This window comes from Trichosurus vulpecula, chromosome 2 (assembly GCF_011100635.1).
Source record: "Trichosurus vulpecula isolate mTriVul1 chromosome 2, mTriVul1.pri, whole genome shotgun sequence".
NCBI classification, from domain to species: Eukaryota; Metazoa; Chordata; class Mammalia; order Diprotodontia; family Phalangeridae; genus Trichosurus; species Trichosurus vulpecula.
In genome coordinates this window covers 35,232,303-35,260,047 of record NC_050574.1, presented here as the reverse complement: position 1 = coordinate 35,260,047, position 27,745 = coordinate 35,232,303, and the positions used below count along the sequence as shown (strand labels likewise).

Here is a 27,745-nt window from a genome sequence, read left to right as displayed (position 1 = left end):
AGGCTGCTAACCTCACTGTGCGCACGTGGAGGAGCCGAACCTTCTGTGGTGAGAAAAGCAAGGATTAGGAACCACCAACTAAGGGAGGGACACTGCTGGGGGGGGGTCAGTGGGCTGCAAGGCCCATCCATCTCCCCCATGTTTGGCCTGGTCTGACACCTAGTCATTAGCCTCAGTGTACTGCATTGCATGACAATTTGTCTGAAAAAGATCTAGAGGATAGGGGGCATGGTGAGTGGATGGCAAACTCATTATGAATCAACAAGGTAATGCAGCAGCTAGGAAGTCTAATGTGATTTGGGACTACATTCACTGCAATCTGGGTTCTAAGAAAAGCTAGGCCATGGTTGCTCTGTCCTCTGCCCTGATCAGACCTCATCTGGACTGCTGTGTTTAGTTTGTGCTGTGGTTAAGATAAACTAGCAAGCATTCAGAGGAGGGCAACTGGGTGGGTGCCTCAAAGACCCTCAGCCTCAAACCCCACATGAATATCAACGACCATTATTATCATTTATGATCAGCTATTAATATCTCTCTAGGTCTCTGCCTCCCGATCTCTGAATCTCCCTTCCTTCTCTCACCAAAGTCTCCCTCCCTCCCGCCTTCCCTCTCATTTGCTCTGCTTTGTCTCCCAAGTGATTCATCTCCTTCCCCTCTGTCCTCCAGACATCTCCTGCCCAGAGAACAGCCACTATGAGGCCTGTACTAGTGCCTGTGGGGCCAGCTGCTTGGATTCCTTGGCTCCACTGTACTGTAAAGGACCCTGTCGGGAGGGATGCGCCTGTGATGCTGGACACCTCCTTAGTGGCGGGGCCTGCATCCCCCAGGCCCACTGTGGCTGCTCTCTCCATGGCCGCTACTTCCCAGTGGGGGCCCAAGAGCTCAGTGATGACTGCAGACAGAAGTGCACATGTGAGGGTCCTGGGCAGCCAGTACACTGTCACCCTTATGCTTGCAAGGTTGGAGAAGTGTGTAAGGTACAGGATGGAGTCTGGGGCTGCACCCCTGGGGGCAATGGTAGCATCTGGGTGTCAGGTGACCCCCATTACCGAACCTTTGATGGGGTGGCCTTCACAGCCCAGGGCACATGCCACTACACACTGACCCGGAGCTGCCGGGCCCAGGGGTGGCCCTCTGCATTTGCTGTGCATGTGCACAATGAACACCTAGACTCCATCGCTGTGGCTTGGACGCGGCAAGTTGAGGTGGATGTGTATGGAGAGCAGATCGTAATGGCTGCCAAAGCCCCAGGAAAGGTACAGGTGAGTGTGGACCAAGCAGGGGCCCGCGTATCAGACAGGTCCAAGCTTGGGCTGGCCAGGTCATTGGGTGATATGCAGAGTTTTAGGAACTGTTTCTTTTCCTCTCCTTCATACCCAGAGAGGCCCCTCACAGACAGTATTCTCCATTAGCTCCCATGAACTTTTCCATTTCTGGCCCTTCCTCCCAGACTGATTTTACACAGGGGCTGAATTTATGAGGGGGCTGCTCGTTAGCTCCCGCATATATTTCTGCCCATTTGTTGTCCTGCTAGAGATTTAGAGTGACATCCTATCTAAAGGGATTTAGGGGAACAAAGACATCCCAGTCTAATAGGGAAGACAGAGCCCTCCCACACCACATGGAAGAGATACAGTCTCTGTTCCTGGAGAGTTTTCAGCTGATTGAGAGAAACCAAGGCAGATGCACCGGAGGTCAGGGGTTAGAGTGCAGCTGATTCAGGGGGTTCTGGAGAGGGGGAGACCCTCCAGGTTGATATTCTTCCTGTTCTCCAGGTAAATGGATTTCAGAGGAATCTGCCCCTGTACCTGGCTGGGGGGCATATCCACATTTACTTCAGTGGCACAGGGGCCGTGCTGCGGACAGATGTCGGTCTCTTGGTCTCCTATGATTGGCGACACTATGTCTCTGTCATGGTGCCTGAGACCTATGCAGGCTCCTTATGTGGTTTGGGTGGGGATTTCAATGGAAACCCCGAGGATGATTTCCGAGGTCCTGGTGGCACACTTCTCCCGGATGCCCGTGCTTTCATAGAGAGCTGGAAGGACCCAGAGTCCCCTGTCCACTGCTCTGCCGTGGGCCCAACACCCCGATGTACACCAGAAAGAGAGGCCCGTTATCGGTCCCAGGATTTTTGTGGCTTGCTTGGGGACCAGAATGGTCCATTCCATGCCTGTGATGAGGTAGCTGAGGCCCAGATTCATGTGGAGAACTGTGTGCATGATCTCTGTGCCTCAGAGGTGGCCCGGACACCCCTGTGTGAGGTGCTCCGCAGCTATGCCCAGCAATGTCAGCGACATGGACTCCCTATCCAAGCCTGGAGACATCGGGTGGGCTGTGGTGAGTGACCATTAACCCTGGTTCCCCTAGAGTCCTCTTACACTGCCCTCCCCTGCTTCCCAGAGGTCTCTCATCTTTTCTCTCTGACTTTCACTGTTTCTTTCTCTCCATTCCACCTCTACCCTCCAAATGATTGTTAACCAAAGCATAAGAAATATAAAAACCAACTTTACTTCTTCCTTAGACAATAGCACATTATATACTTGTGATGTCACATTTTTCCAAGTACTTTCATATACAATGTCTGATGAATTAATTAAATACCCCAGGAGAGAAGTAAAGAAAATCTCCCAAGAGAAGCCCTCTTAGTCCAGATTTATCACAAACCAAAGTGGAGAGTTATCCTATCAGAGATCTGCAGAGAACTGCCCTGAGCCATATTTAATTCCAGCAGGAAGGACAAATTCTATTCCCCCTTGATGAGAATATAGAAACTGAGGCAGAGAAATGAAGGAACTTAGCCCAATGCCATGTTTAGCATGGTGTCTGGCATACAGTAGGAACTTAATAAATGCTTACTGACTCCTAGTATGTGGTAGAAAGAAGACTGTTGCCTCCATCTCCAAATCCAGGGTTCTCTCTCCACTACCACCCGTCTCATTGTAATGTATTCAGTGGTGGTCTAGTGGAAAGAGGCCCGAATTGGGGGCAGGGGGTGGTCAGATAACCAGCACCATACACTCAAGTCCGTTCACCACCACTACCGGTGTGACACTGGTATCCCTGGGGTCTTGGTTTTCTCCTTGTAAAATGGGGAAGTTGAAGTGGATGGCCATTAAGGTACCTTCCAGCTCTAAGTCCCATGATCCTCCAAGATTTCCTAAATTTGGTTCAATTCAACACACGCTGGCACACTCTTCCTTGGCTGATGTGTGCATGTTCTTTCAGGGAGAGAGTACTCATTTTAACCTCAGCCAAGTCAGGGAACAAACACTGTGGTAGCATGAACCCCAAAGGCAAACAGATGTGGCTTTAATCTTTCCCCCCTGCTCTCTCCTAGCCCATTGGTGTGGGGATTGAGCACCAACCCCAATGCCATAGGAACCTCGATGATGACTGGCCATGAGCCCATGATACCTGACCAGTCTATCCCCTTTCAGTTAATCAGTCACCAGAGCCAGCTGGTGGGATATGACTAGACCACACAAAGTTGGGTAGATGCTTCTGCTGGATGGATGAAAGGATATGGGCGAATCTTGCTTTACGCAATTGAAGCTTCCTGAGGAAGCTTAGGGTAAAGCAGATGCTTCCACTGAAGCCCACATTCTAGAATGAAGGGGCGCTCCGGGAGGCTAGAAGAAATACATTGAGAACAAGACAAAGGAAGACTCGCTTTACAAGTAGGGGAGTAAATGCAGGGGAAAGGCTGGAATTATAAACAAGTTCAAGAGGAGGTTGGGCTTTAGAGAAATTCCTGAATGTATCTATTCATGATGAGTTTTTCAGGATAAGCTTTAAAATTGCGAGAATGTAGTCTGAAGCCCTCATTTTATAGATGAAGAACAGAGGACCCAGAAAGTCATTAGTGACTTTCCCAGTCCCCCTTAATGCTGATGCCTTTCCTCTGACATGCCTTCCCCCAATTTACCTTCTCTACATCTTGTTTCTGCATAGTTGTTCGCCTATTGTGTCCCCATTAGACTATAAGTTCCTTGAGGGCAGGGCTTGTCTTTTGCCTTCTTTTGTATCCCAAGAGCCTAGCACAATGCCTGGCACATAGTAGGTGTTTAGTAAGTGTTTGTTGACTGACTTGCTTCTCTAGTAAGAAGCAGAGCTGGTTTTTGAAGGCAGATTTTCTGAGTCTAAGACTGGTGTCCTTTTAATTGCAAACATACTGAATATCATCTGGTAAACTTAGTTTCCCCCAACTTTCCCTCCAGGTCTCCCCCAGGATCTTGGCCAGGTTTGATCCCAGGAGTATTTCTCATGTTCTAATGTCCACTAACCTGTCTTTCAGAGATGGTCTGTCCCACCCACAGCCACTATGAGCTCTGTGGATCCTCTTGCCCAAATTCCTGCACAGACCCCACCCTGGCCGACCAGTGCCAGACACCATGCCAGGAGGGCTGCCAGTGTGACCAGGGCTTCATGCTGAGTGGCACTGACTGTGTGCCCCCAGCTCAGTGTGGCTGCACCTTGGGGGGCAGATACTACCTGGCTGGGGAGACCTTCTGGGAAGGGAAGGACTGCCAACGTTTCTGCCACTGTGATGTCTCCACCCATGAGGTGCACTGCTCCAACTCTTCTTGTGGACCTGGGGAGAGGTGTGGCATCCTGAAGGGCATCTTTGGATGCCACCCGCTTGTCCCTAGCACCTGCCAGATATTAGGACAATCGCAGTACATCACCTTTGATGGGAAGACTTATGACTTCCTGGGCACCTGCAAATACATCTTCTCTGAGCTATGTGGTTCTTTGGAGTCCCTGACCTTTTTCAGAGTGGAAGTTAAGAAGGAGTACAGATCAAGCACCCCCATATCTGTGATCTCAGATGTGCTTGTCCTGATCAATGAGACCAAGATCCATCTTCATAGAAAAAACCCAGGTCTGGTTGAGGTAAGTCCATCTTAAAGAATACTCAGTGGATACTCTACCCCAGACTCACCAATCTCTGCTTTCCACTATCCCTGGGAAAGTTGTACCCCCACCCCCATTTCTCCGGATTACTGTCTGTTTCCACAGGTGAATGGAGAGACTCTGCTCCTCCCACTGAGTCTCAATTCTGGTGGTATCATCTTGTATCCGAATGGGTTCTACTTGACTCTATGGACAGATTTTGGGTTGATGCTCACTTCTGACCTGACCTACAGCCTCTTCCTCTCCCTGCCCCCTCACTATGAAGGCAGCACCTGTGGACTCTGTGGAAACTTCAGTTGGAATCCTGAGGATGAGCTCTGGCCCCAGAAGGGTTCCCTAAGGGGGGAACTTTTTGACAACTTGACTTCTAAGTGGAAAACAGAGGACTGTGAAGATCGCTGCTCTCACGATGGCTGTCCAGCCTGCACAAAACAAAAGCAGCTGATTCAGGGAAAGGCCCACTGCTGGATCCTCCAAGATCCCCGGGGACCATTCTCTGCCTGCCACGCTGAGATTGACCCACAACCTTATGCGGCCAGCTGTGCCAATGACCTGTGCATCTCCATGGGCAATAGCACGGTCCTCTGCCTCTTCATCCAGGCATATGCTGCTGCTTGTCAGAGAGCAAACATAATCGTTGGCCCCTGGAGGAATTCCTCCTTCTGTGGTGAGTCCATCCTGATCTTGCAACAGCTTCTACGTCACAGGTATCATATCAGGGCTGGTTGAATTGAGCTAGCCCCAAGCAGTTTCCAATGGGATGGTCAGAGCCAGTGTTTAAAAGCATTGGATCTTTTTTGGCTTTCCCTTCCCTAAAAACATTTTAAAAGAGCCCGACCTGATATTCTTGCCTCACGGACTTTCAGAGATCGTAGAGAATGAAGCTGCTTCTGAGAGGCTTGTGCAGGATTCCACAGCTCGTGGCAGAATTGGGATACTGAGACGGAACACTGCTCATTCATTTATTGAGCAAGTTTTTATTTCTATCCACACTGGGTATGAATATCTATTCTATGCTAAGCATCACAAGGAAAAGGAGAGGAAACAAAATGAGTAGTGCCCATGGTTCTGATTATCAGAACCTTTATCATCTTGCTATAGAGACAAGACTTCCTTGTATGATCTAACAAAAGGGTCCATGGTCTCCCATGTGTGCTTATTCTCTCCAGAGATACAGACATAAAGCCTGTCTATTTTTATCCATGGGCAACTCTTCTCTGTGCTCCTCCTTAGCAACAGATCAACCATCATGCAGTCCGGATTGGGATCAGAAGGACAAACGTGCCAAGGAAATTTGGAAGGGAAGCCTAGGTCACTATGGTAGTGCTAGCCCCAGGAAATTTTTGTGTGTGGTTGTTGCTGTTCAGTCATTTCAGTCATATACAACCCCATTTAGAGTTTTCTTGGTTACTGGAATGGTTTGTCATTTCCTTCTCCAGCTCATTTTACAGATGAAGAAACTGAGGCAAACAGGGTTAAGTGACTTGCCCAGGGTCACACAGCTACTACGTATCTGAGGCTAGATTTGAACTCAGGCCTTCCTGTCTCCACGCCCAGCACTCTATCCACTCTATCCATGTAATCTTTATGTATTTGGCTTTGAAAGACAGGAAGGATTTGGAAAGGTGAAGAGAAACACATGTTTCTGGGGATAGTGAGAAGATCCTTCTGGCTAGGAGAGAGGGAATACGTATTTAACCCCGTCCCTTGAACAAGGGATGGGAAAAAAGGCAGCCAGGTTGGATGCAGGTGTATTACAAATAGCTTTAAATCACAGCTTGAGAGGGCTGGATTTGCTCTGAGAGGAAACAGTGCGCCACTGTAGGTTTCTGAGCCGGGGATGCCACAGCCAAAGTGGTATTTTAGGGAGGTTTGTCGGGCACGTGTGCAGGATGGACTGGTGTGGGCCAGGGTTGTGCCACGGACCAGTTGGGGTCCCTGACCTCTGTGCTGTTTCACCCCTTCCCAGCCCCTGTGTGTCCGGCAAACAGCTATTATCACCTCTGCCAAGACCCCCACAAGGTCCGGTTCTGTGCCTCAATTCCACTTCCTCGGCCTGCCAGCTCATTTTGCTCTGAGGGCTGTACCTGCCATGATGGCTACCTCTGGAGTGGGGACAGTTGTGTTCGACCTGACCAGTGTGGCTGTGAGCATGAGGGCCGCTACCACAAGGTCAGTTTGGAATCTAGAGAAAGGTATAATAGCCATACCGGCAGAAGGGGTGGGATAGAGAGGTGGTGTGATACACTGGGGAAGTGCCACATGCAGATGCAGAGGACATGGCCTGAAACCTTGGTTAACAACAACAACAATAAATAATTAATTATAATAATTAATTATTATTAGCATTTATATAGCGCTTGGAGGTTCACAAAGTGCTTTATTGATATTTTCTCTTCTGATCCTCAAAACAATCCTCAGAGGTAGGAGCTGTTATTATCCCCATTTTCCAGGTAAGGAAACTGAGGCTGGCAGAAGTTCAAGTGACTTGTCCAGGGTCACTGTTAGTGATGGAGACAGGATCCACCTGGAGGTCCAGTGTTCTACCCGCTGTGCCTAGTGGCCTCTAGTTCTGCTTCCACTTCTTACTGCATATATGACCTTGGAAAAGTCACTTAATTTCATGGGCCCTCATCATCATCTGTAAAATGAGCCAATAGGACTAGGTAACATCTAAGGTGCCTTCCAAATTCATTCTCATTCTTCTCCCTCCCCATACAAGAAGTCTGATCCCTGCTCCCGTCCCTCTCCCTCACCACTCCCAATAGCTGGGCTCAGCACCAAGGTTCATCTACCAATGGAATCTCTCTGATGTGGGCCTGAGGGGCAGGCTGAGGGAGGTCACAGTTGTCCTCAGGTTCAGGCTCTCACAACATTCTGAGAATAATCAGTAATTTATCTTAAAAAAAAAAAAACAACAACAAATGCCTTTTGAGTCTCAGTGTAGGTGACCTTTCAACAGAATGCTTTCTACAGGTTTTCTCCTCATGGTGTAATGGAGGACTTTGTTTATCTGTCCTAATGTTTTCTTCCGGCATCGGAGGGTGTCAAGATAGCTAATAAACATGCCTGGGTCTCCTTTATTTGTCCCCTCCCTGACTCTAGGGATATTGAGCTTATACTTGGTGGGTATAGGTTTTTTTTCTTTCTAGTCTGATGAAACTTCTTTTTAAGTTTGTCCTTGTTCAGACTTACCTTAGTCTACAGCTACACCTTGATTCAACCTGGAACTTTGGCCCAGCACCCTTCACCCCACCATGTTTCAGTCTCTACCCCACATGTATAAAAAGAAGCGCATCCCCAGCCTCCCCCAGCCAGGAGAGACCAGGTGCTAGTGACAGGATCCCCTACCCCAACCTACCCCCTCTCCCTTCACCTACACTCCCCTTCTAGGTCGGAGAGTTGGTCTGGCTTTCTCACTGTACCCGGCGCTGCAGCTGTGATGCTCCTGGTCAATTCCGATGTGCTCTGGCCCAGTGTCCTGAAGGGGAGATATGTACCCTGCAGGCTGGACAGCTGGGCTGTAGGAACCCCATGGGCATCTGCACAGCCACTGGGGATCCTCACTACTTCACGTTTGATGGAGCTGTTGCTCACTTCCAAGGCACCTGTGCCTATCAACTGACCCACACATGTAAGGAAGCCTCTCCTCCTGGGGACCTTTCCTTCCGAGTGGAGGCTACCAACAGAAACTTCCGCAGCCGTAGAGTCTCCTTCGTGACCTATGTGGAAGTGTGGCTCAGTAACTGGGACTTCAAGGCCCATGTGGTCTTAGAACGTGGCCAGCCAGTCAAGGTAAGCAGGGATTGAAAGGGGAGAAAATTGGTGGGAAGAGGGCCCCCTTTGTCAGGGAACAACCTGAACCCCAACAATATAGCCGGTCTTGGTCCCAATTCTGCTACCTGCTCTCATCCTCATACTAGGTTGAATCTGTTCTCGAATTAGTTTCTGTTTCTAATATGGACCCTACCCTTCATCTGAGTTTTAAGAGTCCCTAGATTAGACTTTTTTGTTTGGTCTCAGAGAGCAGAACTGGGCACAACAGGTAAAAATTGCAGAGAGGCAGGTTTTAAGGAAAAATTTCCTAACAATTAGAATTGGTCATGTTGGGAGAGACTGGGCACTGCCCTACTTGGGGAGTTCAAGCATAGGCTTGATGCCCACCTGCTCAGGCTTTCATAGAAGGAACTCTTGCTCAGTTATAGGATAAACCAAATGTCTTTCACTCCTTCCAATTCTGAAATCCCTGTGATTCTAAACAGATAAAAAAGGCTGAAAACTCAACTCTTCACAATCTAGATAGACAAGGTCACGACTAGTCCGGAAGTCATTTCTATCTGGCTTTGTAGGATTTCGGGGGGCATATTTACTTTTCTTATTACTTTGGGGAAGATAGACACCTTTAAAATAATCCTGAACCTGATAGATTCAGAGATTGGTGGCTGAAGAAGATGACCCAGATATGTGCTGGTCAGGAAGCAATAAGAAGCAGTCTGCCAAAAATGAAAATATGCCAGAGATAGTCTATTATAAATGTTAGCCATTATTAGTAGCAGTATTATTAGCTAACAAGAGTGTGTTAGGAGCCTGTGGAAGGCTGTGAGGCAGGGAAAGGAACAAAGATGGCCTGGCTCACAGAGGAGGGCAAGGCGGACCCCCCTCTCGAGGGGGGAACATGGAGACCGAAATACTTAAAAGTTGCCACAGATTGGATTTCGCCAAATACGGAAGGAGGGCTGTGATGCCTTCTTCCCTAGGTATGTCCCAGTATACAAGGGACCCCCTCATTTTTGGCATCAGATGAGGAGTCCTATTCAGAAGTGTTGAAGACATGCCAACCCAAAGACCCCTATCCTTAGATTGGGTCTATCTGTCCCTTGCCAGGTAGATGGGCATGCAGTCACCCTGCCAGTACAGCTGGGGCCCCAGGCGAGGGTACAACAGGAGCAGGGCCTGCTGCTCCTCCAAGTAGGAGAGGAGCTAGAGATCCAGTATAATGGACGGAACACCCTGTTTGTGAGAGTGGGGCCAGGATACAGGGGCCGTCTTTGTGGCATGTGTGGCAACTTCAACGGCGACAAGAAAGATGACAAGATCCTCCCTAGCGGGAGGCCAGCCTCCAGCGATGCTGCCTTTGGGAATGCCTGGCAGGCTGTTGCCAGCCCATCTGGGTGAGGGCCCTACCCATCACACCTGTCCCCCTGTCACACCTGTCCCCTACTACACTGCCTTCCTCTGAGGCAGAGGCGTAGCTCCAAAGGGGATCAAGCCTGGGGGACACCATTATAAGGCAGAACTTTTCTTACTATGCAAGCCGGTAAGGTCTCAGATTAGGTATAGGGGGTCAGTGGGCAGACTTCAGGCACCAGAGGTATTGAAGATGTGGCCATAGTAGGCATTGGTTGTTGCTGTCTGTCCTTCATTTTCGAAGAGTATTATGATATCAGTGAATATTTGCTGATTCAGTAAATGTCTTCTTCACCTTCACTGGTTCAACCAAGAGCATTTCAGAATTCAAAAGAAATTAAGTCTGTACTATATTCTGGACAAAGGGCAAGGGAAATGTGGGAGAGATAGACATAAGCCCTGCCCCTCAAGTTTTCAATCTAGTTACAGATTCCATGCATGGGCTAACCCACATACAGTGAGCATTCTAGGACCAGACCATGGTCTGGACCCTTATGTATTACAGGTTGGACAAGGGAGAGAGGAATGTGGCTGGAATGGTTAAAGAGGCTTTCTGGAGGCAGAGGTAGTATTTCAACATGCAGAGAAGGGAGAGGAGGGCATTCCAGGGATGAGCCAAGGTCTCAGGAGCACTGGGGAGAGGGACCAGAGGAAGCTTGGTTTGGTTGGAGCTGAAACTAAACCCTTCCCTGATCTGCAGCTGCCGGAAAGACGTCATTGGAGCAGAGCCCTGTCGTGATGGGCACAGGGTGAACCAACTCTGTGCCGTCCTCTCCAATCGCTCAGGACCCTTTGCTGAGTGCCACTGGCATGAGAAGCCTGACCCCTATGTGCAGTCCTGTGTATATGACCTATGCCAATACGGGACAGGCAATCAAATGCTGTGTGCTGCCCTGGAGGCCTATGCTGGGCTCTGTGCCCTGCATAGGGTGAAGCTGCCTGACTGGAGAACAGGCCTAGGATGCAGTAAGGATCACTCTTTCCCGCCGTCACCAAAAAAAACCTCTCCCCCCAGCCTCACCATTTCCCTTCATTTTAACCCTAACTCTATACCTCATCATCCCATCACTAACTCAAGCTCTTTTCCTTTTTCTTTTCTTTTAAGCCCCAACCCATCTCTCACTCCAAGCCACTTAGCCTCTGAGAAAACTGGACTAGAGGGTCTAAGGTCTAACCTTATGTGATGGTTGCTCTTTAGTCAATTAGTCATGTCTAACTCTTCATGATCCTGTTTGGGCTTTTCTTGGTAAAGATGCTGGGGTGGTTTGCCATTTCCTTCTCCGGTTCATTTTACAGATGAGGAAACTGAGGCAAACAGGGTTAAGTGACTTGCCCAGGGTCACATAGCTAGTAAGCATCTGAGTACAAATTTGGCACTCCAGGGTTGGCACTCTAGCCACTATGCCACCTAGCTGCTTTAACTTTATATGACGGTGCTCCCAAACCCAGCCCCAAGCTTACTGCTAACATACTCACCTCCAGCTCTCAAGTCCAGCCCTCATCATGTCCCTGATCTCAATCCCCTCCCTCTCCCTTCCTATCTCTGTTCTGAGCATATGTGCTATAGCTCATTTACAACATGAACTTGGGACTCCTGCTCTCTTCTTGAGGTGGGAAAATCAGGAGGGAAAAGGGGACAGGAAGCTCTGTCTCACACCCCAATTTTTCTTTACCTTTCTTCTCTTTTCACTAGATGTTGCTTGTCCACCCAATAGCTATTATGACTTCTGTGGTACCCCTTGCCAAGTCACCTGTGCCAACCTCAATACTAGCATCACTTGTACTCGTCCATGCATCGCAGGTTGTTTTTGTCGGAAGGGGTATGCCCTAGAGGATGGAATCTGTATACCCCAGGATCACTGTGGATGTGTCCTGAAAGGACAGTACTACCCCCTAGGGGCGGAGGTGCTACTCACAGACACATGCAGCCAGAAGTGCACATGTCAGGGTCCAGGCCTGGACATGGAGTGCCATCCCCATGCTTGTGGGCCCAGAGAAGTGTGCCGTCTACAGGGAGGGGTGAGGGGCTGCTACCCTATCAAGTATGGGACTATGTGGCTCTATGGGGACCCCCACCTCCGTACCTTTGATGGGGCTACCTTCAGTTTCCGGGGAGCCTGCCGTGTTGCCCTGGTCCAAACTTGTGACACTCACCTCACGCCTTTTGCCATCTGGCTAAAGACTGAGCCCTGGCACTCCACGGTGGCCTCATGGGCCAAGCAGGTGGATGTGGATATAGGTGGAGAGAGTTTCTCCCTCCTGGCTGGACAACACAAGACAGTCGAGGTAAGAGCCTTCCCGAGTCTTCAGCATAAGAATCACAGTTTCTCTCTCTCTCTCTCTCTCTCTCTCTCTTTCCTTCCTTTCTTGCTTTCTTTCTTTTTCTTTCTCTTTCTTTCTTTCTTCCTTCCTTCCTTCCTTCCTTTCTTTCTTTCTTTCTTTCTTTCTTTCTTTCTCTCTTTCTTTCTTCTTTTCTTTCTTTCTTTCTTCCTTCCTTCTCTTCCTTTCCTTCCTTTCTTTCTTTCTTTCTTTCTTCTTTCTTCTTTCTTTCTTTCTTTCTTTCTTTCTCTTTCTTTCCTTCCTTCCTTCCCTCCCTTCTTCTTTTTTTGAGGCAATTAGGGTTAAGTGACTTGCCCAGGGTCACACAGCTAGTAAGTCTCAGACTGGATTTGACTCAGATCCTCCTGACTCTAGGGCTTCACATTTCGAGTATCAGATCCAGGAATTAGGAACAAGGAAGGAGAACAGCTTGGGGGCCAGGGGGAGTGGCACTCATCAGCCATGAATAATCAATCCACATATGCAACCATTGTTTAACACTATGAACAGCTATCTATTTAATGTTTTAGAGTTTACAGAGCGCTTTCTCCCAAATGATGCTGGAGGGGCAGATGGTACAGATGGGCAAATTAAGACTCAGAGAGGCAAAATTCCTTTCCTGGAGTCACATGGGTGGAAATCAGAATCCGGGTCCTCCCACTCCAAGACCAGTAGCTTTCTGGGCCATCAGAGCCGCCTCTCTGACTATGCAGGACTGTTCTCAATTGGCTAGAGAGGAAGGGAGAAGAGAAGGAATTACTGGGGCCAAAGGTGGGGGGGTCTGGGAAGCTGAGCCCACAGCTAGGTGGGAAGGAAGGAGACCTGGGTTCTCTCCTCCCCTATAGGTGAGTTGCCAGGATGGGGAGCTCCCTCATGAGATGGCCAAAGTATGTTTCGCATGATTGCTCATGTGTCATCTATACCAAATTGGCTACTGTCTCGGGGAGTGGGGAGAGAATTTGGAACTCAAAATTTTAAAAAATGAATGTTAAAAATTGTTTTCACATGTAATTGTGGAATAAAATAAAAAGATCATTCAGGAGATGGCCACAGTTAGCTAGAAAAGTGCCACTGGAGCAGAGACACTGCGGGATAGATAGCAGGGAGTACAGCAGAAGGAGAGGAGCCAGCCTCACTTTTCCTGGGGCAAAGGGACCACCGGGCAGCTGTGGCTTCAGTCCTTAGATACTCTCACAAGATAAGGCCATCTGGGCCTTTTTGGGACATAGTCTGGGGCTTCAGGCCTCACTTTCCTAAGTGAGTTCCACAGGGATTCTGTGTCCTTGGTCCCCAGGGCTATCATCTCTACATCTGGCCTTCTCTGACACTATTCTTTCTTGGTGCCTGGACTTTCTTCTGCTGCTGGTTGTAACCAGACTCTTGACTTGGCATTCATTCCCTACTTTCCCTCTACTGCTTTTCCGCACTGACTAACTGACTCTGACTTTTATTTCCAAGGCTTACTTAAAGGGGAAGTGAGAACGTACAATTTTAGAAATAATACACAAAGGCACTATATAAATACACTTGACCAAGTGGGCTGTTGTTGCGTTGTTTCAGTTGTGTCTGACTCTCTGTGACCCCATTTGGGGTTTTCTTGGCGGAGATACTGGACTGGCTTGTCATTTCCTTCTCCAACTCATTTTACAGATGAGGAAACTGAGGCAAACAGGGTCACACAGCTAATAAGTGTCTGAGGCCGGATTTGAACTCAGGAAGATGAGTCTTCCTGATTCCAAGCCCCACACTCTATGCCACTACGGCACCACCTAGCTGCCCCTTCTTTATAAGTATCACTGCCCATAAGGGAAGGAGATATTCCCTCTAGCACAAGCTGAGGGTTGGGAGCACACAGTCTTGGAAATACTGGGAAGAGGGCAAGGGAAGGTAGGAAAGGAAAGTGAAAATTGTCCCAAAAGGGCAGAAAAGATAGACGAAGGCAGGAGCTGAAGGGAGGATGGGTGGCTATCAGTTCTCCCAGACACAGGCTCTGTCTTGGAGTGGGTCCCCTTTCCTGCCATCCCTCTATCCCCCTACTGCTGGCAGCTTCAGATCCAGAAGAATGAAGGAAGAGAGGTGGTAGGGGTCCTAGTAGGAAGATTCTTGGTGAGGAGGGTGGGCAAGCGTAGTCTGAAGTGGGTCTCTGCTTCTCACGGATGCCTTCCTTGCAGGTGAATGGATCCCAGATGACTCTGCCTCTGGTGCTGGCTGGCAGCAAATTCCACGCCTTTTCCAGCCTCTCTGCCGCTGTGCTCCAGTTTGATTTCGGCCTCTCTGTTTCCTTAGATGAGGCTCATTCCCTGTGGGTATCAGTACCTGAGACTTATGCAGGTTCCCTGTGTGGTCTGGGTGGGGATTTCAATGGGAATCCTCAGGATGACTTCCGGAGCCCTGATGGCACATTGATTCCCGATGCTGATACGTTTGCCAATAGCTGGAAGGAGCCAGGATTCCCTAATCACTGCTCTGCAGAGGGGTTGGCTCCAAAGTGCCCACCAGAGAAAGAAGCCCAATACCAGTTCCGGACTTCCTGTGGCCTGCTTAGAGACCAAGATGGGCCATTCTCTGCTTGCCACAAGGTGACTGAGGCCCACATCCACATGGAGAACTGTGTCCATGATGTCTGTGCCAGTGAGGGTTCCCAGGAGATACTATGTGAGGTGCTGGGAAGCTATGCCCAGCAGTGCCAGCGGCATGGACTCTCCATTCAGCCCTGGAGACATCAAGTGGGATGTGGTGAGTAGCCATTCCCAGATGAGACCCTTGGTTCTTTAGCTAGATCAAAATTACCTCTAGAAAGCATTCCTATAGTCCATTGTACCCAAGTCTCCAAGAAGGGAGGGATCATATTTCTCTCAACAGAACAAGGGATACCCTGAGGTTGGAGCCTTTGATTCTTTCATTAGAACAGTTTTCCTGGGGGTAGGAGCTAGCTCTCTCATCAAATCAAAAGTTGCTTGGTCTGCTTCTTCCGTGCCCTGTCCCAGTGCTTGAGAAGGTATTTTCTACTCAGGGAGTCTCCATAAATGAGGTTGACATTCCTCAGTACAGAGGTGGGGATGATTCACACAAATCCTCATGTATCCACTTCGTTACTGTTTTAATATGTGCACCGTGGTACCCCATAGGACACCCTCCAATCTTCCCTCCATTCCAGGTCCCTTAACCACCTAATGCTTCCAGATCTTCTCCCTATGTCTTCTCTGAGGCTGCTTTCTCTACCACTAACTTCCCTGCCAGGGAAGTACTTTCTCTATTTCCTTCAAACCTCTTCCCAACCTGTCTTTCAGAAATGGCCTGTCCTACCCACAGCCACTATGAGCTCTGTGGCTCCTCTTGCCCCAACTCTTGTGCTGAGCCCAATCTGAGTGCCAGCTGCCAAATGCCATGCCAAGAGGGCTGCCAGTGTGACCAGGGCTTCGTGCTGAGTGGCACTGACTGTGTGCCCCCAGCTCAGTGTGGCTGCACCTTGGAGGGCAGATACTACCTGGCTGGGGAGACCTTTTGGGAAGGGGAGGACTGCCAGCATTTCTGCCACTGTGATGTCTCCACCCATGAGGTGCGATGTTCTAACTCTTCTTGTGGACCTGGGGAGAGGTGTGGCACCCTGAAGGGCATCTTTGGATGCCACCCAGTCATCCCCAGCACCTGCCAGGCATTGGGGCAGTCCCAGTACATGACCTTTGATCGGAGGCCCTCTGACTTCCCGGGCACCTGCAAATATATCTTCTCTGAGCTATGTGGTTCCTTGAAGGCCCTGCCCTTCTTCAGAGTGGAAGTCAGGAAGGAGGACACCCTAAGCACCCCCACATCTGTGATCTCAGAGGTATTTATCCTGGTCAGTGGGACCCAGATCCATCTTCAGAAGGAAAATCCAGGGCTGGTCCAGGTAAGTTCTTCTGGGCAGGAAACCTCTTTTCCCAAATGGCCCAGAGCAACATCCACAGTGAGGGAAAGCAGAATGCTGATTGGATCCCCCATTTACATATGGCCTCAGTGGCTAGAGGCTCCCTATCAGACGCTGCTTTCCATCTTGGAACACTGCCAAAACCAGGGTCAGTGATCTGAAACATGGATACAGAACTGACCTGAGATGGGAGGAGTGGCCTGCAGCTACCTCTTCCATAGAGTACTTCTCTTTAGTCTGGAGAGGCAAATGCCCACCAGAGTCATATTGCTGGGACTTAGGAAACAGAGGGGTACCTACCTCCTGCAACAGTTATATACATATATATGTGTGTGTGAGTGTGTGTGTGTGTGTGTGTGTGTCGTATGTGTTTAATATCTATGTGAACTCTTTCCCAACCCATGGATGTTTACTTGGTCCGTTCATTTCTCCTGGTCTGGTTCCCCCTGACCATCAGTAGACCTTACCTTGGACAATCAGGAGGCAGTTGGAATCCTGTTCCCTGTGGCTTTCCACCCCTTGCCTCCACATTCCCCAATCTTCCCTTCCTACCTAAGAAGGTACAGGGCAGATGGGGAAGGAGAATGTGGTTATCAAATTGTCCATTTTCCATCCCATCAGGTTAATGAGGCTACGTTCACCCTTCCACTGAACCTCAACATGGGTGACGTTCTCCTGTACCAGGATGGGTTCCACTTAACGCTGCAGACAGACTTTGGGTTGGTGTTTACCTCTGACTTGGACTACAGCCTCTTCCTTACCCTGCCCCCAAATTACATGGGCCGCACTTGTGGGCTATGTGGGAACTTCACTGGTGATCCTCGTGATGACTTCCAGCTACTGAGAGATTCCCCAGTGGGCGACCCAGTGATTTACTCTGCCTCTGAATGGAAGCCGGATTATGGCTGTAAAGACAATTGTGCCAACGGCTGTCCAGCATGTGTGGCCCAGGAGCAGCTTGTGCCCGCCAAGGCCCAGTGCTGGATCCTCCAAGACCCCCAGGAGCTCTTTTCCTCCTGTCACATGGAGATTGACCCAGAACCCTTTGCCTCTGCCTGTGCCAATGATGTATGCCTCTCTATGGGCAACAGCTGTGTCTTATGCCTAGCCATCCAGACTTACGCCGCTGCCTGTCAACGAGCAAATGTCACCATTGGGGACTGGAGGAGCCCCTCCTTCTGTGGTGAGTGGGCAGGTCCCCGTGCTCCAATATTATGCCTTTGGGGGCTTCATGTCCATAGGCCCAATACCAGGCCCAAGCCAAAGCACAGAGATGATGGCCAACAGTCAGACCGCTGCCCTCCCTCTCTAACAAAATGATAACCAGGGCTGGAATTGATGTCATGCTATGTGGCTATATACACATCAGTTAGTCCCCCTTTAAGGAGAGGATTATTCCCCTCTTTACCAATGAGGATATTGCAGCTAAGAGCTGAAATGATCTTCCTACAGTCACACGGCTAGGAGGGGTCTCTTCTGACTGACTCTGAGGCCATCTATTAATGGAGCGCCCTCTGTGTACAGATGCATAGCCTTGGACTGAGGAAAGACCCAAAGAATCCATAGCTCATTTCCCCTGGGAAATACCTTCGTCACTTAGAAAGCAACAAACTGGTCCAGCGTTCCATATTCGGAAGGGACAGAGAATAGAGAAACTTCTCCAAGTCTGTAGGCCTTCATAGGAAGAAGAGCCTTACAAGGAGGGGGAAGGAAAAGCAATTGGGGTTCAGTGACTTGCCCAAGGTCACACAGCTAGTAAATGTCAAGTGTCTGAGGCCGCATTTGAACTCGGGTCTTCCTGATTCCAGGGCCAGTGCTCTACTCACTGCCCCACCTAGCGGCCCCCATAAGGAGACTTTTCGAGGTGTTTCTGTCAGTGTCTCAAGGCAAGAGAGCCCCAGGAGAAGGGAGAAAGGGCACTTGCCCTTCATCCTGCTTCTCTCAGACCTCAGGTGCTCCATGTGGCTACCAAGCTGCTTAGTGTTGGTGCAAACTCCAGGAACTCTTCAGTTCCTCTCCTCTCTCCACAGCCCCCCACTGTCCCCTGCACAGCCACTATGAGCTCTGTGCCTGCCGTCACCGCTGCTCCTACCCTGGCTCTGAGCTGAAGTGTGGGCTCTTGTGTACCGAGGGCTGTGTCTGTGACCATGGGTATCTGCCTCAGGGATACAGCTGTGTCCCAGCCCCAGAGCATGGCTGTGGCCACCAAGGTCGGCATTGCCTTGTGAGTTTCCCCCTCTGACTACCCTGTATAGTCTTGGGGAAAGGGACAGCTCGGTGCTCTCACACTGGGCTCCCTCACCCACTGGGACTACTGACCACAGCTCTAGAGCTAGAAAGGACCATAGGTGTCTAGTCCTATCTTCATTTTGGAGAGAGGAAGACTGAGGCCAAAAGGTTAAGTGATTCATCGCAGGTCACAGAGGTGATTAAGTAACAGCGGTGGGATGCCATTGGAGGTCTGGTGATTCACACTGTGTCACATTGTTCCCTGATCTCCATCCCTCCCAGAATTCAAGCATCTGGTCCCTGCTATCCTCAAAGATCTTTATTATGCACCAAATGGTGCCCTGAGCTGTACCATGCCCACCATAGAACCTGGCTCTCTCCTTAGCCCCTGATGCCACCACAGAACTTGCCAGACAAGCTTTTCTCCTGCCCTCCCTTAGCCCCACCCACCAACAGGCCAGCACCTTTTTGCTTAGAGGGAACCGTCAGTCAGTGGAGGAGAAGCCTCAAATGGCTCTACATGAATTATTTCTGAGGACCTTCATTATGAAGGCACTCAGGGAGGGTACTGCTGTTATCCTCATCTGACGGATGAAGGTTCCCTAATTTGTCCAGCTTGTGAGTATCAGAGAGCTGGACCTGACACCGAATCTTGGACTTAATTCTTAGTCAGGGGCTCAGCCTCTATCTCACACTGCCTGCTCCTTCCCCTGAGGACTTGCACCTTCCTCCCCTCCTACAGGAGCTGAGCCCTGAGGATGCTTCAGAGCTGCTGTGGACACCACGGAGTGGCCACATTTGTCTGTGGAGGAACCACACTGGCCAGATCTGAACCTAGTCCATCCAGAGCTCGGAAAACGGGACCAACAGCATCATCCAAGCAGCAACAAATCCCCCCCAAACCTCTCCTACAATCCAACCCAGTCATGATGAAAACACTGCTACAAGCATCCACCTAAGCCAGAATCTGGCATCTGACCCAAAGACTAAAGGAGAAGAGCTACGGATCAGATAGTTCTTTTGGCTCCCAAAAGCTTGGTGGGGTGGGGAGTAGGAGAAGAGAAGCCACACCAGGCACTCACAAGCTGAGTACGGCTTTGGCTGCTATCCTACACTGCTCCAAACTGCTGGGAAGGTGGGGGAAGTGGGAGGGAGAGACAAGAGTCCAAGAGGCCTCAGCCATCAATATACCATCTCTTCTTGTGTCCCTCACTCCTATTCTTCCCCTCAAGTTGTCAGCATTCATTTATTCATTCATTCGTTCATTCATTCATTCATCTATTCAATAAATAGTTCCCTGACCCAGTCCTGTGCCTGACTCCGCTGGAGGGGATACAAGGATCTGACTCAATCCCTGCTCAGGGGGAATTGGTTGCCTATTTGGGGAAATAAAATGTATGAAATGACTACATCAATCTAGATTTCAAGGGCAGGTATTCATTAAAGACCTGTTGCCTGACAGACCGACATAGGCTGTATAGTTCTAGTCCACAGGGACTAGGAAAGGTCAGAGCTAGATCAGGGGAGGTGGGCTAGGTCAACATTCTCCATGCGTTATTGCCTTCCTATTATGGGGCTAGAGAAGGGAGCCATGGGGATCACCTTGTTAGCCAAGAGTGGGGAAGCTGTAGCATAACAGGGGAAGGCTATGGCCCACTTTGGATGGGGCAGGAGGCAGGGGCAAGAGGCAGGGGGCAGGGAAAAGAGGGCAGGGGAGGTGAGGCACAGGGCAAGAGGCAGGGGATATGGGGCACAGGGCAAGAGACAGGGGACATGGGGTATGGGGCAAGAGGCAGGGGGCAGGCGACATGGGGCAGGGATCTAATGTCCTTGCACGCAGTGCTTTGCATATAGCAGATGCTAAATAAATGTGTATCCATTTGAATTGCCCTGGCCTGGAAGGCAGGACCTAGCAGGGTGTCTAGATAAGTCTGGTGGCACATTTCTAGGGCTTCCCCAGCAGAGGGCAATGCTGTGCCATGGCCAAGCCATCTTGGGGTCTCCTTGTAGCCACTGGGCAAAGAAGACTGTCAGGGGACTTTCCTGGGAGCCCGGGACCTTCATGTCCCAGGTACAGAGAAGCTGCCATGCTTAGGATCAGCATCTCGGAATCTTCCACCAAAGCATCTCCTCCAAGCAGCAGCTCTCACCCCACCAAGCCCCCATCTCTCTGCAGGTCAAGGCTCTAGCCTCGCCCTCCAAGTGCTTGAGCACCCAAGACACTCACTCAAGCCCATTCAGGCTCCAGAAGTAGGGGGCTGAGTTCCCCTGCTGCAGAGGGCAAGGTGGGGCTCAAAGCCTGGCCAGCTGGATCTGACTCAGAGAAATTGAGAAATGCCTTGGAGGAACCACATCCAGACAGCAGATGGCTCTGGGGAGTTTCCCTTTCCATCTCTCTCTCTCTCTCTTTGCCCTCCCCTCTTCTGGGAAGTAACAGGACTTGTTTCTCCCTGGGCCATTTTTGCTAAGCATTTATCCCCCTCAACTACTCCAGAACCACTCCTTCCCTCTCCCAGCTTTTGCCATCACCACCTTAACCTTCAAAGAGGTGCCAAGGCCTCCTCTCAACCCTGGCCATCCTTTGGCTCAGCTCTCCCCTGCCTGTGGTCTTCTTGGCCCTGCCCCAGGAGGCAGAGTGGGGGCACCCAAGCTCCAGATGGTGACCAGAGCAGGAACAGAAGCTTCTCCTTTGCCAGCCCCTGCCCCCTCCCTATGACCCCAATCCTTTGCCAGACTCTCAATAGCCCCTTGTTCCCAGTCCAGCCCCCAAACAAAGCTCTCTCTGTGGGGAAGGAGCAGCTTGGGGCGGTGGTTACCCCAACTGGAAAGGCCAGGGCCATCCTGGGCTCCATATGGACCCCTGTCTGGAGGAATGTTGGGAGGAGGGGGAATAAATCTTATGGGCAGGGAGGAGAAATGAGAGAAGAGAACTTCAGTCCACAAATGGTTGATCAGTAAGTCAGTCAGTCAAAAAGTATTAATTCAACACTATATATATCCTGTTTCCTAATATCAGCCCTTAATCTACCCACCCCAGGCCACTCCCAGGTCCCAGGTACTCAATCTTCTGCCATCCACTCCACCTTGCGGTTTACACTCTCCTCCCAGGGCCCAGGAAGCCTGTCTCAGCCATTCAAAATATTTATGGGGGAAAGGGGGGCAGGGAGAGAGTTCCTTGGCTTCTTTATTTCATCTTTGCTGCTGCATGGTTGGGTGGGGTGGCAGCCCCTGATCCGAAGGGGCCAAGAAGGGATCTCCAGGCTCTGCTCCTTCGCCCATGGCCTATTGATCTTAGTAATAGCTGGATCTTTCAAAACAGTGACAAAGGTCTTTCCTCAGGGGTCTGTTTAAGAGGCCTCTTTATTGCTGGCCCCACTGGACTGAGCTTTAGGTAGACAAAGAAGGTTAAAGGCCTTTAAATGGATCCCCACTGCTCTGGGAAGAGGACCCTTGTTCCTCTCCTCATGTATGTATACGGAAACTAACTTTAGCCTCCCGTTCTGTTGGGGCCTAGAGGCTGAATGGGGTCAAGGTAGGCAGATTAGGCCTTCTGAGAAGAGAAGCCGAGCTGCCCCTTTAAGAGCAAAGGGGGGTGGGGGGGAACTCTGCTAGAGCCCCAGGGAGTCAGACCTGTTCCCTACCTGCCTGGATTTGCCCAGGGCGTGTCTGTTCTGTATAAAGAGGCTGGGTCAGGCCCAGCTGCAGTAGATGCAGTGCTTCTTACTTCCCAGCTCTGTCCTGCAGTCCAGGTGAGCATCAGGAACCCCCTACTCTAACTCCATTTTTGAATCGCGTCCCCTCTGCCTTGGCTTTGCCTCCCCAAGCTCAAACTTTCCACCTTCCTACGCCTGTTATCTTTCTTTCTGTACTCGTCCCCTGATGCACCTTCCTCCTCTTCTGGCTTCTTCTGCTCAGGGCCTTCCCTCATTCCTGGGCTTTGGGAAGGGCCGGCATTGTGTAGGCCATAGTTGGTGGAATGGAACTGGAGAAGAGAGATTTTGCCTGGGCATCAGAGCCCTCAGAGCTTGGGGACAGGTAGCACTTTGGGATTTTAAAGGATTGGACAAATATAATGATGAAAACAGCAGGGTTCTGCAATAAAGCGGCAGTGGGATATGGAAGGAATAAAGAAGAGGAACCCAGGTAGTAGAAAAGCCAGCGCTGCCGGTCACTTCGAGTAAGGTAGGGCATCTGATGCACGATGGCTGTTGTAATGGAGAAAGTTTGGGGGAGCTGCATCTCAGTCTGTTGGAAGAACAAAGAAGGGATTGGGATGGTTAGAATGAAATGGTACCCAATGTGCCCACTAAATGGAGGAGACCTAGTTATAAATATAGATACTGAGGCAGGTAGAATCCACTGTAGCTTTGAGAGCTTAAGTCATGAACTAGGTTTGGGCACAGAAACCAGGATGGAATGTGGTGATATAAATAAAGGCAGGATAGTATATCGAAGTCACAAGGAAACCACAGTATTAACAAAAAGTAATGAAGTGTATCACAGTAACATGAAATAATAGGGAAGGCAGGGCCATGGTCAAAGATACCAGAATAATATGGACTAACAGGAAGTAAAGGAGGAATTCACTTCATTGTGTGGGGTAACCAAAGTGAATGCAGAATATTAACATGGCCCTCTGGCAGTAGTAATGCATGTAATAGGGGATGTGGTTCATAGTCACCTGGAGTAAGAGAGGGGCTCAAGGTAAAGGGGTCCCCTGCAGTACCAGGCAGCCTCAGGCAGTGACCACAATGTAATGGGCATAGCCCAGGGAGGTGGCGTTAATGGGGCATGACAAACTCTCTGAGGCAGGGACTTTAGCAGCAACATGGAGATCCCATGAGTCAACAGTAACTAGAACATTGCCTTTCTCTCCAAAAGATCAGTGAGAACATCATTGTAAGAGGTGAAAGGGGTGGAAGAAGTACCACAAGCCCATACTAACCCCAGAAGGAGACTGTAGGGAGGTTTCCCAAAGGCAGATGGGCCCTGACTTGTTGGATAGGGTAGAAGTGGCCTGGAGAGTAGAAGGTGGGGGCGGGCGGAGGTCCAAAGGCACAAAAATAAGAAGGGTGAATCCAGGTTGGAGAAATTCATAAAACTCCCTTGAGATGGAACAGCTTCTTTTCAGTTCTGGCATCAGCCTCTCCCCCCTGGGGTTTAGCTACCCTCTCAGCTCTGTTACTCACCCACAACCAACCACAACCACGACCTCCTCCCTCTCCCCCAAGAACAGATATGCCCGGCCAGCCTCAGGCTCTGGACCCCAGCCCAAAGAAGGGATGGGCTGTTCAGGCTCCGAGCTGTCTGTGGGACAGGCTGCCTAGCAGGGAAACCTCAGCCTGTTCCTAATGCAGGCATCCTGCCACCTGGCCCCCGACTCCTCCCTTTCAAGTGTCCCTACCCCAAACTAGCTCAGACTCTTCCGTGCCTACCCCATTCACCACCATTCCAGCAGATATAACATAGCTCTCCTATTTCCCCCTTCGAGAGACTCAGTCAGCATCTGCCCTCCCCCAGCTCCCTTATCTGTCCCTCTCCTTCTCCGGTTCTTATCAGCTTTCTCCCTTCTTATCGCCTGCCCTGGGTTCAACAGAAAGACTTTCGTCCCTGTGTTGTGCCCATGTGTACATGTGTTTGAGGTTGCTGTGCTGGGGATGGGGGAGGGGAGAGGGGAGAAGGAGAGGCACGTGTCTCATTGAGGTTCCTCCCAACAGTGTCCAACCTATTGAACTCCAAGATGCATGGGTTAACAGTGGGCATTCTACTGATGATGGCAGGTGAGTGCCAGTTTCAGACTGAAAACCTGTTCCTTTTCCTAGACTTCTCCCTCACTCGAGCCCAAAGACACCACCTCCGATCCTCCCACATTTCTCTCAGCCCAAGTTGGGAAGCACTTCAGAAACCAGTGTAGAAACGGCCTTCACTTTTCTACTAGGTGGCAGATGGAAGAGGAAGCGTATTCTGAAGAAGAAGCCAGGGCTACTAGGAGTCTATGTTCCCAGGGAGGGGCAAAGAGGCAGATGAAACACCTGCCCTCCCCAATCAGAAGCCAGAAATAGTCAATAACATTGAGAAAGGGCATCTAAGACTCTGGAGTCAGTAGCAGCAGCTGGAATGAAATTGGGAAATTGGGTCCCTAAGAGGAGAGATGCTGACATCCTGGGAGACAATTACATGGGTGCCCTATTAGACATGGCTGAGGATAGCAATGAATGGCAGCCGTAAGTGACTCTAGAAGGAGCCTCAAACTAGATGGCGAAGGCTCATTTCCTTCTCTCTTCCTTACCATGAGGAGGACAATGAAGTGAATAACATGCCGTTGGCCACCTGACGGTTTGCGTGATCTCCCATTCTAAGGCACACCTGTGCCTCCCTCCACCTGCAGGCTGAGCACTCACCCTTACTGGAGGATTGTAGCAGGCAGCTAGCTATCTGCCTGTGCCCAGAGCCACCCACTAAAAGGCAAGGGTTAACCAGTCTCAGATTGCCTTCAGAAACCTACACCCTGCTATCCTGCTTTCTCTCTCTCAGTTCTGCCTGCCCTGGAAGCCAATGATCCAGCTGGTGAGTTACCCCCCAGCTTCTTTTTTTGGGGAGGGAAGAAACTGGGGTTAAGTGACTTACCCAGGGTCACACAGCTAATAACTGTTTGAGGCTGGATTTGAACTCAGATCCTCCTGACTCCAGAGCCAGGGTTCTGTTCACTATGCCACCCAGCTACCCCTAACCCCCAAGCTTCTTACTCCCCTCCCAAACTTCTTTGAGGTTGCAGGCACCCTCCCTCCTGATCCTGTTCTCACTGTCTCTTTTTTCCTTCAGATAAAGACAGCCCTTTCTATTACGGTAAGAGCTTCCTTGAGTTTGCCTACCCCAGGGTCCTGGGGTGAAGGGGATGGAAGCTGCTTGGGACAGTGCAGCCTGGAGGAGAGGTGAAAGAGAGATTCTAGTGGTAGGTCGGGGAAAGAAAATTCCTGCCTTGAGGGAGCTTCCAGTCTAGATGAAGAGGGAAAGAATACTTACAAATCAACGTGTCATCAATGGAAAAGGATATGTCGCCAGCTAAGGCGGGTAGCCCCGCTTCTGAGCTTTTTGATCAAAGGTGGCTTCCTTGAGAAGGTGAACTGTCCTCTGCAGAAGGGGAGAGAGGTTTCCAGAAGTCAATCATCTCTGCTTCTCTCCCACAGACTGGCACAGCCTACGTGTGGGTGGCTTGATTTGTGCTGGGATCCTGTGTGCTGTGGGCATCATCGTTCTCATGAGTGAGTCTGGGGAATTAATGAGGACAGAGGATCTGAGAAGCTGAGGGGGCAGTGACCCTTCCCTGGGCTACGTCCCTTCACCCTGTTCTGTTCTTCTTGCTCATGCAGGTGGCAAATGCAAATGCAAATTCAGCCAGAAGCACACGTAAGAAAGATGGAGCCCCAATCCTTCTACCTGTCTGTGGCCCTGTTAGGAACCCAAATCCTGGCGGCTCCCCAGACCCATCCTCTTAAATTCCCTCTCCGTGGAAACATCGATTGCAATGAATAATTTAAAGGGAAGTTCCCCTTTTGTTGGGAAATGTTGATGCACCAGGGACCCCAAAATTCCTAATACTCTAAACCTTAGCATTATTTAATGGGGGCCTGATGGGCCAGAACGAGGATTCCTGTTGGGTATGGGTTGGATTCAGAGGGCCACTCGAATCCCTTCCAACTTTCAAAATCGGTGATTTGAGGGGTGTCTGTCTGAGGAGACTGGAAGGAAGCAGGGTGGGCTGGATCTATGTCTGACCTGCTTTCCTATCCCCACCCCCTTTTCCTTCTCTATAACCCCAGGGCAGGAGAAATCCCATCACCTAGGACATGTATTTCAAGTTTAGCAGGGTTTTTCTGGAGTGGGAAAACAATATATGTATGTGTAAAGACATAGAAGGAAAAGTGAAGTAATGAGTTCAGAAACCAGAAGATCTAATCTTTCTCTCCTCTCCTCCTCACCCTTCTAGGCCCGGCCAGTAAACTGCTGAGTTGACACCAGCCTCCCCAGACCCTGCAGACCTCTTCTTTCTTCCCTGACTTCACCTATACATCACCTACATCTTTGCCGTTCTGCCCAACGCCCTTCAGTCGATGCTGACCCATCATCTCTCTGGGGTCCCTGCCCCCAGGTGGAAGAGGGTTTTTTTACATTTATTTTTTAATTAAGCCATTCCAGGATCTTCACCTCAAGATGTCCTAGAAGTGGTTGGTGAGAGGGAGAATAGAGTGGATGGGGGTGGAAAGGGAAGAAGCCCAGGTGGTGGGACAACCCTTTTTGCTCAGGTTCACATAAACTCCTTCTCTCTTAAATTCCTTTCTTGGGAAGATGATGTTTGATTTCTGCTTTCTATGACAGTCCCTAAAAAGAGTGGCCCGAAAACCCCAATACCATCAAGTTTATAAAGGTAGAGTCCATCCTGAGCCCTGGTTGGCCCTACTCCACCAGCATAAGCTTGCATCAGACCCTAAATGCCCTACAGTAACCCAGCAAAAAAGCTTAGAAATGTCCTATAATAACCCAGTCAAGAAGGCTTAGCTAAGACCTGACAAGCACCTACCCACAGGAGCTCTGGTCTGACCCCAAAGGCCCCACTACCCAAACTTTGCCATTTATTTCCCAGGAGCCCCCTAAATCCCATCATGTCTTCCCACAGAGCCCCAAAGATCCAGGATATCCTCCCCTGGAGCCTCAAATACCTCCATAATACCTGCCCTTAGGATCTCAGGATACTCTTCCATGGGTCCCAAAGACCTCAGAAGACCTTCCCTGGGAGTCTCAAAGACCCTAGCATACCTTCCATTGCAGGACAGCTTACTCTAGGCATCAAAGATCCCAAATATCCTAGGATCCCCTCTACTATAGGATACCATCCCCAGGGTCCCAAAGACCCAAGGATCCTTTCTACTTTAGGACACCCTCCTTGGGTCCTCAAAGACCCCAAAGATACCTTCTCCTTGCCTCCTCAACCTGAGGACACCCTCCCTAGGGCCCCAAGGACACCCTCTCCCAGGAAGGGCTCCCCACTTAGAGTGTGTGTGTGGGACCCCCTGTGCCAGGCCCTGGCCACCCTCTTCTTGCTGCTTCTGGGTTTCACCTCTTAAGACTCTGGGTACCTGGAATTACTAGTTGCCATGACACAAACCCTCTTGGCTCTGAGTAACCCCT

General features: G+C 50.1%; 2 protein-coding genes across 2 annotated transcripts in view; one reads left to right on the top strand and one right to left on the bottom strand.

Moving 5' to 3' along the window:
• LOC118839020 (zinc finger protein 850-like) overlaps positions 1-27,745 on the bottom strand; it is a 902,460-nt gene that overhangs the window by 113,674 nt on the left and 761,041 nt on the right. The gene's annotated exons all lie outside the window — the stretch shown is intronic.
• On the top strand, positions 20,925-26,006 carry FXYD3 (FXYD domain containing ion transport regulator 3). The gene is made up of 6 exons (XM_036746494.1): positions 20,925-20,964; positions 24,280-24,339; positions 25,094-25,126; positions 25,382-25,405; positions 25,747-25,821; positions 25,930-26,006. The coding sequence occupies exons 1-6, from the start codon at positions 20,925-20,927 to the stop codon at positions 25,968-25,970; spliced, it is 273 nt and encodes a 90-aa protein (XP_036602389.1). The 3' UTR covers positions 25,971-26,006.

Bases quoted from the DNA above. Each gene is read 5' to 3' on its own strand.
- FXYD3 (XM_036746494.1), top strand. From the start codon at position 20,925: ATGGCTCTGGGGAGTTTCCCTTTCCATCTCTCTCTCTCTC. The intron at 24,340-25,093 runs GTGAGTGCCAGT...TCTCTCTCTCAG, and splicing joins CATTCTACTGATGATGGCAG to TTCTGCCTGCCCTGGAAGCC. The intron at 25,127-25,381 runs GTGAGTTACCCC...TTTTTCCTTCAG, and splicing joins GGAAGCCAATGATCCAGCTG to ATAAAGACAGCCCTTTCTAT.